This window comes from Hakea prostrata, chromosome 7 (genome assembly GCF_041222555.1).
Source record: "Hakea prostrata isolate BN-2017 chromosome 7, UWA_Hpros_2, whole genome shotgun sequence".
In the NCBI taxonomy this organism is placed as follows: domain Eukaryota; kingdom Viridiplantae; phylum Streptophyta; class Magnoliopsida; order Proteales; family Proteaceae; genus Hakea; species Hakea prostrata.
In genome coordinates this window covers 20,261,229-20,274,943 of record NC_142606.1, presented here as the reverse complement: position 1 = coordinate 20,274,943, position 13,715 = coordinate 20,261,229, and the positions used below count along the sequence as shown (strand labels likewise).

At 41.0% G+C, this 13,715-nt stretch overlaps 1 protein-coding gene across 2 annotated transcripts in view; it reads right to left on the bottom strand.

Moving 5' to 3' along the window:
* LOC149010425 (uncharacterized) overlaps positions 1-13,137 on the bottom strand; it is a 35,393-nt gene extending 22,256 nt beyond the window's left edge. For both annotated transcript variants that reach the window (XM_089163249.1, XM_089163250.1), the window contains exons 1-2: positions 12,965-13,137; positions 1,490-1,598 (exon numbers count right to left, since the gene is read on the bottom strand). In XM_089163249.1, the coding sequence (XP_089019375.1) occupies positions 1,490-1,588 (99 nt within the window). In that variant the 5' untranslated portion in view covers positions 1,589-1,598; positions 12,965-13,137. The remainder of the gene's footprint in view (positions 1-1,489; positions 1,599-12,964) is intronic.
* Positions 13,138-13,715: the final 578 nt, after the last annotated feature.

Sequence of the window (13,715 nt, the reverse complement as noted above, 5' to 3'; positions counted from 1 at the left end):
TCTTCAATAATCAACAACCTATCTAGCGTTCTTCTTCAACAACTCCAGCACCCACCTTCCGCATTCAACCTTCAATTCCAGCAAGTACAGTGAGCATTCAACCTGCAGACATCAGTTCAGCTCAAATCTAGGTAGGTACAACACCCTAGCAGCCATCCACCCCTTTCCCCGGCCCCTCCCCAATCTATGCAACCCTACACCCCCTGCTGTTGCACCCCAGGCACCAGCCCTCACAACCCCCCCCCCCCCCACAGACCCTAGTTCCCTCCCCCAGCCCCCTACAATTCTTCCTGGCCACTCCCCCACCTCTCCCCTACCCTACTTCCCTTCTTTCCCTCTCTTCCCTTCATCACACCAACCCCCCTGCCTCCAAAAAATTTTGGCTTGCAGCAGACCTGAAACAGAAGAGAAGAGCAGAAAAAGAAAGATTAAAGAAAAGGTTTCTCAAAGATCCATCTCATATAGATCAGTCCCTAGTTTCTTTCCCTTTTCCAAATATCCAATATTTAGATCATCATCTTGGTTACTCATTCCCCATTATTCTATTACCTTCTCCAAGGATTGATAAAACCCTACTTTTACCTTTCTTCCCAATTACCCCACCCACAGGCATTTTTGTTAAACCATTTACAACCCTTAGGATCCCAATGGTGTTTCCTTAGCTTTCCTTCCAATTCCCATCTACCCATAGTTCCCCTAAAATTGTTGGCTTATATGCTGGAAAATTCTGGGTGAATCCTAAATTCTAGGGAAATTCTCTAAGAAACCCTAACCCTAGAATTGGGTGCACATCACTTGGGATCAATCAAAGTCCACCAATTGAAGTTCAAATAATTTCCACTTTGGAAACTAATAATTTCCATTTTGGAAACTAACTAATAATTTGTTCGATGTTACCTGATAAGTCACTTTCCAATATATGGAGCTTATCTGATTGTACAGACAATTTCTGTCTTCTCTGCAGCAAAATTTTAATGTCATCTTCCAATGAAAATCATTCTCTGGGAAGATCTCACTTTCTATCTATATTAATTAAAATGAGAATACCATTAACTATTCAGTAAAATTCATATAATATGAAATTTATTTCCATCTTTTTGAAATTCAATACGTAATAAATTAGTTACAGGAGATTCTAGGTTTCTTACCCCCATTTAATTTCATATTCCAAATTTTGCATTAACTTTCCTAATTTTGCATGAAACCAATGGAACCAACAGGAGAAAGATCCAAAACCCAAATCATACCGATAAATGTTTAAGTGTAGAAATATTAGTATCATCAGTCTATAGGAAAATCCAATATGAATGTTGACAAACTTACAAGAATAAAAACATTAATCAAAATAGCAGGTTTAACGCCCAACCCCACTCAAAAAAAGAATTTATTTGAACTAGTTACAAAAGAGCAAGAGATTTCCTTTCAATTACTGAAAGGCTCCATAATGAAAATGATAATGAGAATAAAAAGATGAAATCATGACTTCTACCTTTGTGTCATCAGCATCATTCAACACGTATGTCAATCTCTTTTCCTTCCTTGGTCGGGATGAGTTGGACGTGTTCCCTGCACTACCCACACGGTGCATTGCGAAAACCCTGAAATAGATAATAGAGATGGTTAGTTTAATATCTAGGTGCCAACTTTGGTACCATCATAAAATTGTTGGTACAATCACTTCAGTTAGAAATTAACTCATCAAAACACAGGCTTAGCCGGTTTGCAATTGTGCAATCTGATGTGACAATGAAAAAGCAAAGCTGAACTAAGTTTTGATCAGTTCAGATGGCCCCACCAAATAGAAGTTTCATTGGGAGCCAACTGAAGCTCATCACCATACTGAGGTTCAAAACTTGAGCTTTCTACTCACTGTACCAGCTCAGCCTGTGAAAACATGATGATGCAGATCTGGGGTACCAAAACCATAATCGGATTGCTTATGGGTCACTGAACCAACAGATGGCTCAAACAGAAAGCATTTACTATTTATTGCCCAGGACAATCTTGGAAGAGAACATATGCAACGGGTATAAAAGAAAAAAATAAAAGAATAAATAAGAAAGCAAGAGAATCATGGAGGCAGAGGTGAATGTAAAAACAAAATGGTAAAGATAACCCACTCAGTTGGAAGGGACAAGTGGCAAGAAGGGATTAGACAGCAACTTTAACTTTAGCTTATGACAGGGGACAGACAATGTGGTCCAGATGGCAAGAAAGTATTGGGTAGGGTACAGCAGTTAGTTAGAAGGGTTTTGGGGTTATGTAAGGGGAGAGAGGTAGAGAGGGGGTTTTTATGCATAAAGTCTGTAGTTAAGCAAGGAGGACTTGCTGGCGAGAACTCAGTTCTTAGGTTAGTATTAATGGCTGCAATTACTCTTATCGTCATCCAATTTTGAGTTAATATTAGTAGTTCAGCAACTCTATTAGTTTTTCTTCTTTCCCTGTGTTCCGTAACTAGTCTGAAGCATGTTGAATGAAGTTAATGCAAGTTTCAGCCTTCAATTCCTTGCTGTACTGGTTGAGTTAGTTGAGAATCAATAGGGTGAGTTATTGCAGAGGGATTATCAAATTGGTATCAGAGCACGTCCGATCTAGGTGATGGCTAAGAGTAGAATGGATGGGAGAGTAGAGGAATTAGAGGCCCTCGTGAAGTTCTTGCAGGGACAGATGATTTCAATTCAAAGTTAGGGTCACTAGCAAATCACATCGAGAAACAGGGCAAAAGCAATCAGGAATTTAGGGACAAGTTGGGAACTTACCTGCAGAAGGGAAAGGCATTGGAGGTGAACTCCCCGAGTCCCCATCGAGAGAGGCATCAAAGGAAAGCCCATCGAATATACTGAATCCCTCATCAATAGATACCATAGAGGCGAGATCTCAAAAGGTGCCGAACAGGGGAGGTGATTATGAGGGACGATGTGATTTCTTTCTGCGGCAGTTGGAGATGCCGGTGTTTAAGAGGATCCCATCAGTTGGACAGCCAGGCTGAGAGGTATTTCAATCTCCATGAACTTCACGCAGACGAGGCTGAAAGCAGCAACTCTATGCTTTGATGGTCCGGCACTTGGCTGGATTCAATTTCAGGAATTGAAGAGCCCTATCTCAACTTGGACGGAGCTGAAGGAAGAATTGCGAAAACAATTTGGGTCGCCACAACTGAAGACACCCCAGGAAGCACTGATTGGTTTGCAACAAACTGGTTTGGTGGCTGAATACAGCGGGGAGTTTGAACCCCAAGCTGCTGTCACCAGAGAAAGGGATGAAAACTGGCTACCGGGAGCCATCATGCCGATTGTTTCATGACGATATAAAGGCAGAAGTCCAGGTATTTGAAACCGCCACCTTAGCCCAGGTCATAGACCTAGCCCAATCGATTGAGGCCAAAAATTTAGTCCTTCACAATCCACAGAGGTCCATGATCCATCAGACCATTTCAGCAATTCAAACTGCAGCCCAATGAGTTACAAACATAAGTGCCTCAAGCCTGAATGGCCCCAAGCCCAACCCACCTCTAAGTGGTTCGAGTGGAGCAGGAACCAATACAATTGGTTCAAGCGGAAAAAAACTGGTACAAGTGGTTAGACCAAACCGACCCCAAACATGACAAACCCTTCGTCTTCCTCATCTTCTCAAGCAGCAGTGACTTCCAGTGGCGACAAGGCTCAATCACGGTGGCTAACTCCCAAAGAAATAAAAGAAAAAATGTACAAGGGACTCTACTTTCGCCGCAACAGCCCCTATTCAAAGTCCCACCAATGTCCTAATAAACAGTTGAAGGCTTTGTTGGTGCAGGAAGAGGAAGAGATGTTGCTGATGGCGGAGGAGAACAATCCAATGGCACTAGTCCTGAAGTGGCAGAGCTCTCTCATCGCTCTACGGCTGGTATTGATTCTCCACGCACAATGAAACTCAGAGGCAAAATCTTGGAGGCACCAATTGTCGTGTGGGCTGATTGTGGAGCAACACACAACTTTATTACTCAGGAGCTGGTGGAACTTCAGGGGTCGGAAGCATGGGGAAAAAAGTTTCAAGTCACATTGGGCATTGACAAGATTCAAGAATGTGGGAAGAATTGGGGTATGTCGTGATGTTCTAATCACCATAGAAGGGGTTACACCTATTCAAAGCTTGCTGCCATTCGATTTAGGAAATGTAGATGTGATTCTTGGGGTAGAATGTTTATCAACAATGGGAGATATCAATAGTAACTGGAGGTTACAAACAATGTAGTGCAAATGGGAAGGAAGGCCAGTCGGACTGAGAGGGGATCCATCACTACTCAGGTCTGAAACTACTTTGAAGAGTGTGTGGAAATCAATCAAGACTAGGGGAGAGGGGTATTGGCTGAAACTCATGAATGCAGAATCTACGGATACAGTGGACCACATGCAGGCAGGATCAAGAGATGTATAATAGTTGTTGTTAGAGTTTGAGGTTCCCTTTGCAGATCTCACAAGTCTCCTGCCACAACGAACACATGATTGCTCCATCCATTTGGTAGAAGGCAGCAATCCACCGAACATTCGCCCTTATTGTTACCCCCATTCTCAAAATAATGAGGTAGAAAGGTTGGAGAAATGTTAGCAGCAGGGCTGATCCGACGGACTGCAAGCCCGTAATCAAGCCCCGTGTTGTTGGTGAGGAAGAAAGATGGGGGCTGGCAGTTTTGTGTAGATTATCGAGCTCTAAACAAATTGACAATACCTGACAAGTTCCCTATAGCCGTCATTGATGAGTTGTTAGATGCACTTGGCGGAGCAAAGGTGTTCAGCTTCTTAGATCTCAAATCAAGCTACCACAGTACCACCAGATTCTGGTCGCCAAAGGGGATGAAGAGAAGACAGCTTTCCACACTCACAACGGACATTATGAGTTTCTTGACATGGCATTTGGGCTCCAATGCACCGGCAAGATTTCAAGCTCTAATGAATGACGGGAACACCTAAGAAAAATTGTGCTTGTGTTTTTTGATGATATCCTAGAGTTTAGCAGGACCGTGGAGGACCATTTGGGGCATTTACAGGCAGTTTTTACTCTTTTGGTACAGCATCACCCAGTAGCCAACCAAAGAAATGCCCCTTTGCGGTGAGTCGGTGACTTAGTTGGACTACCTGGGGCAGGGGCACATCAAATCCGGAGATAGGGTGGCAGCAAATCTGAAGAAAATCGGTTGCATGGTCGAGTGGCCACAACCAAGGAAAATCCGGGCATTGAGGAGTTTTATAGCCCTCATAGGGTATTACCGGAGGTTCGTTCATGATTATGGGAAGATGGCAGCTCCCCTCACCAATTTGTTGAAGAAAGATGCATTTCATTGGGATGAAGCAGCTACTAAAGCTTTTGAGACCTTGAAGGTAGCCATGAAATCAGTCCCAGTGTTACTTATGCTGGATTTTTCTGAGGAGTGTGTAATGGAAACCAATGCATCGGGGTTGGGCCTAGGTGCTGTCCTCATGCAAGAGGGTCATCCCATTGCTTGTTGGAGCCCAGCGCTCTCTACTCGTGCCTGTGCTAAATCCATATATGAAAAGGAGTTGATGGCAATTAGGGTAGCAGTTAAAATGGCAACACTATCTTATTGGGGAACACTTTAAAGAACAGATCAACAGAGTTTGAAATCCCTATTAGATCAGAAAATCGTGGCAGAAGACTAGCAAAAAATAGATCATGAAACTGATGGGATCGACTTTGAGATCACTCATAAACCGGGCAGCAAGAAAAAGGCTGCGGATTCTCTCTCTCGAAGGATGGAAGGGGAGACTGAGCTTTTTTTTCTGTCAACAGCAGTGTGGGAGGGAAACAAAGGGTTGGCTGATGAAGTTCGAGCTTCCCCTCATTACAAGGCTGTGGAGCAATCTTTGCTCAGTGGCTCTCATGAATTCCCTAATTATCAGTTGAAAAATGGCACCTGCTTTATAAAGGCAGATCAGTAATCCCTGACAATTTGCAGTTGATTCCCAAGCTGTTGGCTGAGTTCCATTCCACACCTTTTGGGGGTCATCCCAGGCACCTTCACCCTTAGAAGAGGCTGGCTGCAGTGGTTTATTGTGTGGACATGAAGAAGGCTGTTAAGGAGTTTGTAGCTAAGTCTGACACATGCCGAAGGAGTAAGCATGACTCCATGAAACCAGCTGGTTTATTGCAGGCATTACCCATTCCAAATAGCGTTTGGGACGATATCAGTATGGATTTTGTGGAAAGGTCACATAAAACATGCGGGGGTGATACCGTGTTAGTGGTGGAAGTATGGCACTTTATTCCCCTAACTCATCCCTATTCAGCAAAGGAGGTAGCTCTGATTTTCAGCAAAGAAGTGGTTCACCTTCACAGTTTCCCACGGTCAATTGTATCTAATAGGGACCGAGTTTTTTATCAACAATTTCTGGAGGGAACTATTTTAAATTGCTGGCATGAACTCAGGTTCAGCAGCGCCTATCACCCACAAACGGATGGACAAACAGAGGTGGTAAACAGGGGATTGGAGATTTATCTAAGGTTTTTTGTGCTAGGCAGCCGCGTGATTGGACAACATGGCTCTCTTGGGCAGAATATTGGTACAACACGACCTATCATTCCACCACAAAGTTAACTCCGTTTCAAGTGTTCTATGGAAGAAAGCCACCAGCTTTACTCCTTTGGGAAGGGGATACTCCAAGGTAGACGATGTTGATAATTAATTGCGCAAACAGGATCGCATCTTAGATGAGATGAAATCAAATTTGAGGGTGGCCCAAGATCACACGAGTATGCCAGAAATCAGCACCAGGGGGAGGTCACAACCATGTGGGAGAAGAAGTTTTTCTCAAGCTCCAACCATAGAGGCATAGAAAAAAATTCGAGGGAAACTTAAGTTTCGACTAGGTGAAAATGGGAAACCTAGGTGGGAAATTTCGTGGAAACTTATGACTTTTTTGTGCAAGTTTCGACATTAACATTTAAGCTAGTTAGAGTATAAAGAACATATTGGTTGTATTTTGCTAAAAAAGTCAATGTAGATATGTCATTTGATGTACATAACATCAATGTAAAGTTGTCTAAGAAGTACACTATAAACTTAACTACCTAAGTACATAACATTCACTATATAATTTCTAACTTCAAAACATCAAATTCAAAGTAACTGACAATAAAAGGAAAGTAGAACTTAGTGCCAAGAGGAGTGTCTCGGTGGATCCATCCTGTGAGCTAAGTAGTACTATGCATGTGACATCCTCTCCTTCAACCAATGAACATAAACATCCCATGATATTTTATGCCTATGGTTGTCGAGGAAATTGACAACTGTAACTTTATAAGTCTGGTCATCAACATGCCTAAGATAACCAGTTTAAGGGAATACACAATTTGGATATGGAAGTTCTGATGGAAGGGGTATTTGAGGAAACATTAAAGAAACAAAACAATTGAAAATATGGGAAAGCTATGAAACTTGTAGGAAAAGTCCCAAGTTTCCACGAAATTTTCCAAGTTTCCATGAAATTTCCCAGCTTCCACGAAATTTCCCAAGTTTTCACGAAATCTCCCATGTTTCCCACGAAATTTGAGAATTTTTTCCTCCTGAACCAACTGGTCTAGCTTGGTTGAACCAGGTTTCGACAAGTTTCAACAAAATTTCGACGGTTTCGATCGAAACTTGGGATTTTTTTCGGTCCCCTAGTTTTTCGTTTCGAGGTTACCAAAATGGAAAATTTCGCAAGTTTCGACGAAATTTTGTTCTATGCATATAGGTATAAAAAGGTGGCGAAATGCCCCAGTGAGAAGCTCAGTCAACACTACTATGGACCCCATCCCATTTCAGCTCAGATTGGTCCTGTAGCCGACCAACTTACCCTCCCACCTGACACCAAAGTGCACCCAGTTTTTCATGTCTCACAACTTAAGAAGGTAGTGGGACCGACATCATTACCCAAGCCTCCCATCTTGCTTAGCTGAGGATTGGGAGCTGCAGTTACTGCTGAAGGAACTACAAGCTCGTTATTCTTCACAAGGGCATCTAGAAGTGCTACTCAAGTGGAAGAACCTACGCCCTTGTGAGAACACTTGGGGAGGATTTTGTTGAAGTGCACAAGCAGTTTCCAGATTTTCACCTTGAAACAAAGTGAAACTCAAGGGGGGAGTATTGATAAGCCCCTAATGGCTCAAGTGTATAGGCACAAGAAGAAAGGGAGCAACACAGGATCATCAGCTGCTACAGGGGATCATCCCCAGATGAACACTTGAAAGACACACTCAGTTGGGAGGGTGGCAAGAAGGGATTGGACAGAAATTTTAACTTTAGCTTATGACAGGGGACAGACAATGGGTCCAGATGGCAAGAACATATTGGGTATGGTACAGCAGTTAGTTAGAAGGGTTTTGGGGTTATGCAAGGGGAGAGAAGTAGAGAGGGGGTTTTTATGCATCAAGTCTAGTTAAGCAAGGAGGTCTTGCTGGGGAGAATTCAGTTCACAGGTGAGTGTTAACGACTGCAATTACTCTTATTGTAGTCCAATTTTGAGTTAGTATTAGTAGTTTAGCAACTCAACTAGTTTTTGTTCCTTCCCTATGTTCTGTAACTAGTCTGAAGCTAATGCAAGTTTCAGCCTTCAATCCTAGCTGCACTGGTTGGGTTAGTTGAGAATCAATAGGGTGAGTTATTGCAGAGGGATTAAGGGTCTTACCAGTTTGATTCACAATAGACCTCTACGAATCAGGTACCAATAGACCCAAGAGCTCATGAAGGAAGGAGATCCTAGGCGTGCTAAAGAACTTGTCAGTAACAGTAACTACAAATCCAGGGCTAAGTTGGTTTTGGTGTTTGCCACAAGAGAGCCATTAGGAACCGGAACTACAAGGTTCAAATTGTACCCTGGCCTGCAAAATCTCAGTAACGTGCTCCTACTCCAGATTTCAATGACCTTTTGTAAGATATTAACCAATGGGAAACAAAGCTGCACCTGATGCAACAATTGGCTAACTGCTAGGAAAGGAGGACAGGAAATAGTGAAGAAAATGAAAGGGTTTAGAGCAACGATGGAATAAGAGATTTCAGAGGAGAAAGAACAGGTCACAGAAGCTGGTTCAGACAATACTGTAAGATAGCACTTTCTAAATCTTTTTATTCCAAATATGGATCTTCCATGGTAACAAATTAGTATGCATAAAGAATATATAAGGATACTAATCATATTCCGAAAGTGAATCTAAACTTGACTGACTGGGACTCATAAACCCTTGAAGACTGAATCACGAATCAGCCTAATGAAAACCCCCCAAAAAAATTACAAGACACATCCAACAAATAGAAGTCTAAATAAATGAACTAAAGATATCCTACTAAACCCAAAAACCTAATTGGATGTACCCCAAAAAAAGGCATGAGGTTCATTTTCATCAAAGAAGAGAAATAAGGCAAGAGTACAGCAACCAAATATCATCTAAGCAGCAAAGTCTATCTTATGATTACTTACGAAGTGGTTAAATTAGACTTCTTTATCTACTCAGGGATCTTCTGTAATTTGCAAAGTCAATCAGGATGACATTCTGGGTTTACCTAAACCCCATTGCCACCTCCCCACCCCCACCTAAAAGAAGATTAACGATCTTAAGAAGAGAAGTTTCTTTGGATTTCCATATGTTAAATGATCCAACAATCCCAAAAATTTCTGCAAGAAGCAAAATCTTCCCAACTAATACTGTATATTCATGTCTATGTGAAGGTTTCTATTAGATTTAAGCCCCCTTTAACCTTAGTATTGTCACTTCACCCGCAAGGAACACACGATTTCAGGCTTCAATTACAATGGAGGAATGACTCATATGATGCAGTTCCCAAAGACCTACATAATTCAAGGTCTCATGAGATCTCAGCCTAGAACCCTATTTTTGAGACCTCAAGGCAAGATCTCATGCGAGCAATGTTCAAAATATCATCTTGTCTCAGTTTCTCCACAAGGTTGAAACAACCGAGTACCAAGATTTCACCGAAATCTCAGCAAAACATGGTACATTATTGTTCCAGGTTTTGGTTGAGTGTTGCGGTGGGTTTTTGGTGGTTTTTGGGTCCCATTGTTTGTGTACAACCAAATTTGAGCCCACTAAATACAATGCAATGTTTTTTTTTTTTACAAAAACCTAAAACAAACTGGTCTTCTTTGATTCACACATGCTCAGTTGTATGCAAACGAAATTGGATCATGTATCTTTAAGAATCTAAACATCGATATACAAGAAACATTGAAACTTCCATTAAAATGTAAGAGCAAATACTAAGTAGTCAAATCTCAATTATAATTTAAAAGTTACAAATTACAGTTTATAACTTTATATTATACAACCCCCTGAAATTTTCAAAATTCCACCAAAACACCAAGATTTCATCCAGATTTCATCCAGATTCAATCAATAATCTCTTAGCAAAGCATGCTTTGTCTTGCCAAGGTCAATATGGTCAAGCCCAAAACTCATGAGATTTTGAACCTTGCACTCCAAGTCAAGTCACTACCAAAAAATACAATATCTTTGTTGAGATCTCGGTTGACCCAGGATCTCAGTTCTACCCAATCTTTCAAAATACCCCATCTCAGTCAGGACGAGTTGAGATATCTCGATCTCTACTCCTTCTCCCTTCGCTGGTTTGGTGCTTTGCCTGAATTTTTCACTAGAAAATTGGTCAAATCTCTACCTAAGTTGCATCCACAAGCTATTTAGCTCACCTAGAGCAAAAATCTACTAATTTTGAAGCCAATCTTGAAGCAAGGTGAGTGTTCTTCCCAAACTTCACTTTTTTCAAAAATTATATCCTACACTAGTGGAGGTGGTGTTGGCTGGTGCTAGTGGAGCAGAAATTGGACAAGTTGCTTAGTCATTGATTTTACTCTTGTACTCTCGTGGTGCAACTTATAAGCACATCAATGTTGTAAAGTGAAATTGTGAACAACTAAACATGTTAGATGTACTATTTGACTTTAAACCTTTATGCATTCATTTATATCAATTAATGGTTGTGTATTTCATGTTTTATAAGGCTGCATGTTCACTCCTTTAGTGTATTGGTTTCAAAGTTAGGGTTGAGTTGAAGAATACACTTTTTTCTCACAAATCTAAAGCCACCATTGTGCTAAAAAGGCCTAAAATAGGCTAAATGCTGAGTTCCGGTCCAAATTGAACCCTAATACCCACCAACATGGGCCCTCGAGTTGGGTCAAGTTGACCGGAGATTTTTACCAAATCTCGGTTTTTTGAGGGACCGAGATCTCAAGCCATGCCTACAACAAGTGGGAGCCCAAGGCCCAATGAAAACCCTACAACAGAACAGTTTTTTATGCAAACAAGGGTCCCCCTAGCCAAAACACTGTTGTGGGCCCCAAGGCCCCACCAAGGTGGTGCATTTGGGGCTGGCTGAACTCTAAAAGGGGTATTTTGGTCCATTTCAGCCCTAAGTAGTTGCTAAGATTTCATTTTAGAAGTTTAGTCTTAATTTTCAAAGTCTTAGTTTGGGTTGTCAGTTGAGTTCTCGAGTCCACAGGAGTCTTTCTTTAAAGTAGGACTCTTATGGAAAATTCTCTTTTAGTTCAAGAAGAGTTATGTTATAACCCTAGAAGGAAGCCATGTGGAGGAGAGAGAAAGTGGGATTATCAACCAACTGCTGGTTGGGGTTATAAAAGTGGGGAAACATGTCAAGGAAAGTATCGGTTATTTTGTGGAAGGTTTTGGGCAGCCTTTGGCTGAGGGCACCATTTGGTGTAGGGGATGACTGGACCATTGTAACCAATGTCATCCTTCATTGTGTTTGTTCTTGTTATTCCAATAATTAATCTTAGTAATTTTCGAATTCAAATCGCAGGTCCCTAATACGAAATTACTAATATTTCAGAAACCTTCTATGATATGGCAAATTGTTTACTATACTTAAGATTTAAACATCATCAGTTTAGCGATGCTAGGTGGAACTGAAATCTCTTGGTATCGCAATTGGTAAACTACTCTTTTTTCCAATAGATGGTTGTATTACTCAGTTGTCAGTTCCCAGCCACTATACTGACAGCATGCATCCATTGTATCACATTTGCAAATTGCTTTAAATTTCCATAATAGACAAATTTGTTACATGGATTAGCTTCCTAAGGATAATGAAAGAAAAACTTCCAAAGAGCCGGAAACTCAAGAGGGTCGCCTTTGGAAGCGTTCGCCGGTAACCAAAGCATCTCGTTCTGTTCCCACAACCACTTTGACTATGATACCCAATAGACTAACTACTATAACTGATGTATTTTGGAGGTTACTTCATCTTACTAAACCATCAATGCCTTTCTACCCAACCTTTCTCTTAAGGTAAAGCAAGCACTAAGTACTCAGTTTGATTAGCAGAAACTTTCCCTTTTTCATTCCCATTAACTCTTTACTACTAGCTCTACAGTTAAACTCAGTCAACAAGTAAGCATAAGGATTGGCTGCTTAAATGATTCATTGCTTGAGTTTTGCAATGGCAAAAGAACCTATATATCTCACACACACACGAGAGAGACAGGGAGAGAGTGACAAGCTACGTCGCAGGTACGAGCATACTCCTATAAATTAGATATTCATAAGAAGAAGAACAACAATTGGTGGGGCTCGAGATTCCAGCACTGTAACAGCACCTCAGAAAACGAGCCAAATTAGATTAGGGTTTTTCAACATAGTCCGAAACAATAAAGTTTGAGCCAACAAAACGATCGTCGATATCTCATATCAACTAAACAAGCCCTAAAGACAAGTTCTAGCATCTTTTATCTTTTATATCCATTTAATGCATCAAGATCAATAAAACTGTGTTTTGCACAACCGTTACTGCAACCAAAGTAACGATCAGATGTTAACTACATAGAGGTATATAATAATAAAGATCAACACGACAACATCTCATCTGTCCTAAATTGCAAAGAAACGAAAGACACCGGTAGAACGAAGAAAACATCAGGTACGAACAGGATCAAAGTCCAACCTTGTTCAATTAAATAGACGAGTTTATCGAGAGTAACGCCGGCTCTTTAATCTTGAAGCTCTGCGTCAGAACAGGAAGGTCAATCCAGAAATGGAGCCGTAGACATCTCTTCTCGACTATGTCTGATAGTTAAGGGAGACAAACAAGCGAAAGAAAACCGGAGTGGCCTTCGATATAAATTTAGCTCGTCTGATGACGCATTTGACTCTGTATCACATTCATTTCATGAAGGCTAGTTTCGTCATTTGTCTGTACCCATGGAGAAAAGAACTAAAGAAGTCAAAAAAACTCAAAAGTTTTTTTTTTTTTTATTATTGCAAATTCTCCAGAAAGAAGCTTTTCCGGTTTGGTATCTGTGTCTTAAATCGAGCTTTGACTGTTAGATTCATGCCCTTCGCCAGCGGTGTTTGCTTGTGCCTGTTACTCTGTTAGACGTTACCGTTAATTGTCGGCGTTTTCTGTGTAGGCATGTTGCGATGGCACAATTTTATTTTATTTTTACAAGGACATCCTTTATATATCAAGTAATAAAGGGTGGAGATATTACATATGCTATCAAAAAATGATTGAATCCACCAAAGAAATCAAGTTTATAACCATTTTATTAACCCTCTATTGGAGAACGGCCCCATTTAACTGCTCCAGTGGATGCTGAATTGTAAATTAGCTTCTCAATCTTAAATAAAATGATAATAATAAGGGAATGTGGTGGTTGAACGATTCTAGAAATCCTACCTTTAATTTGGTGGAA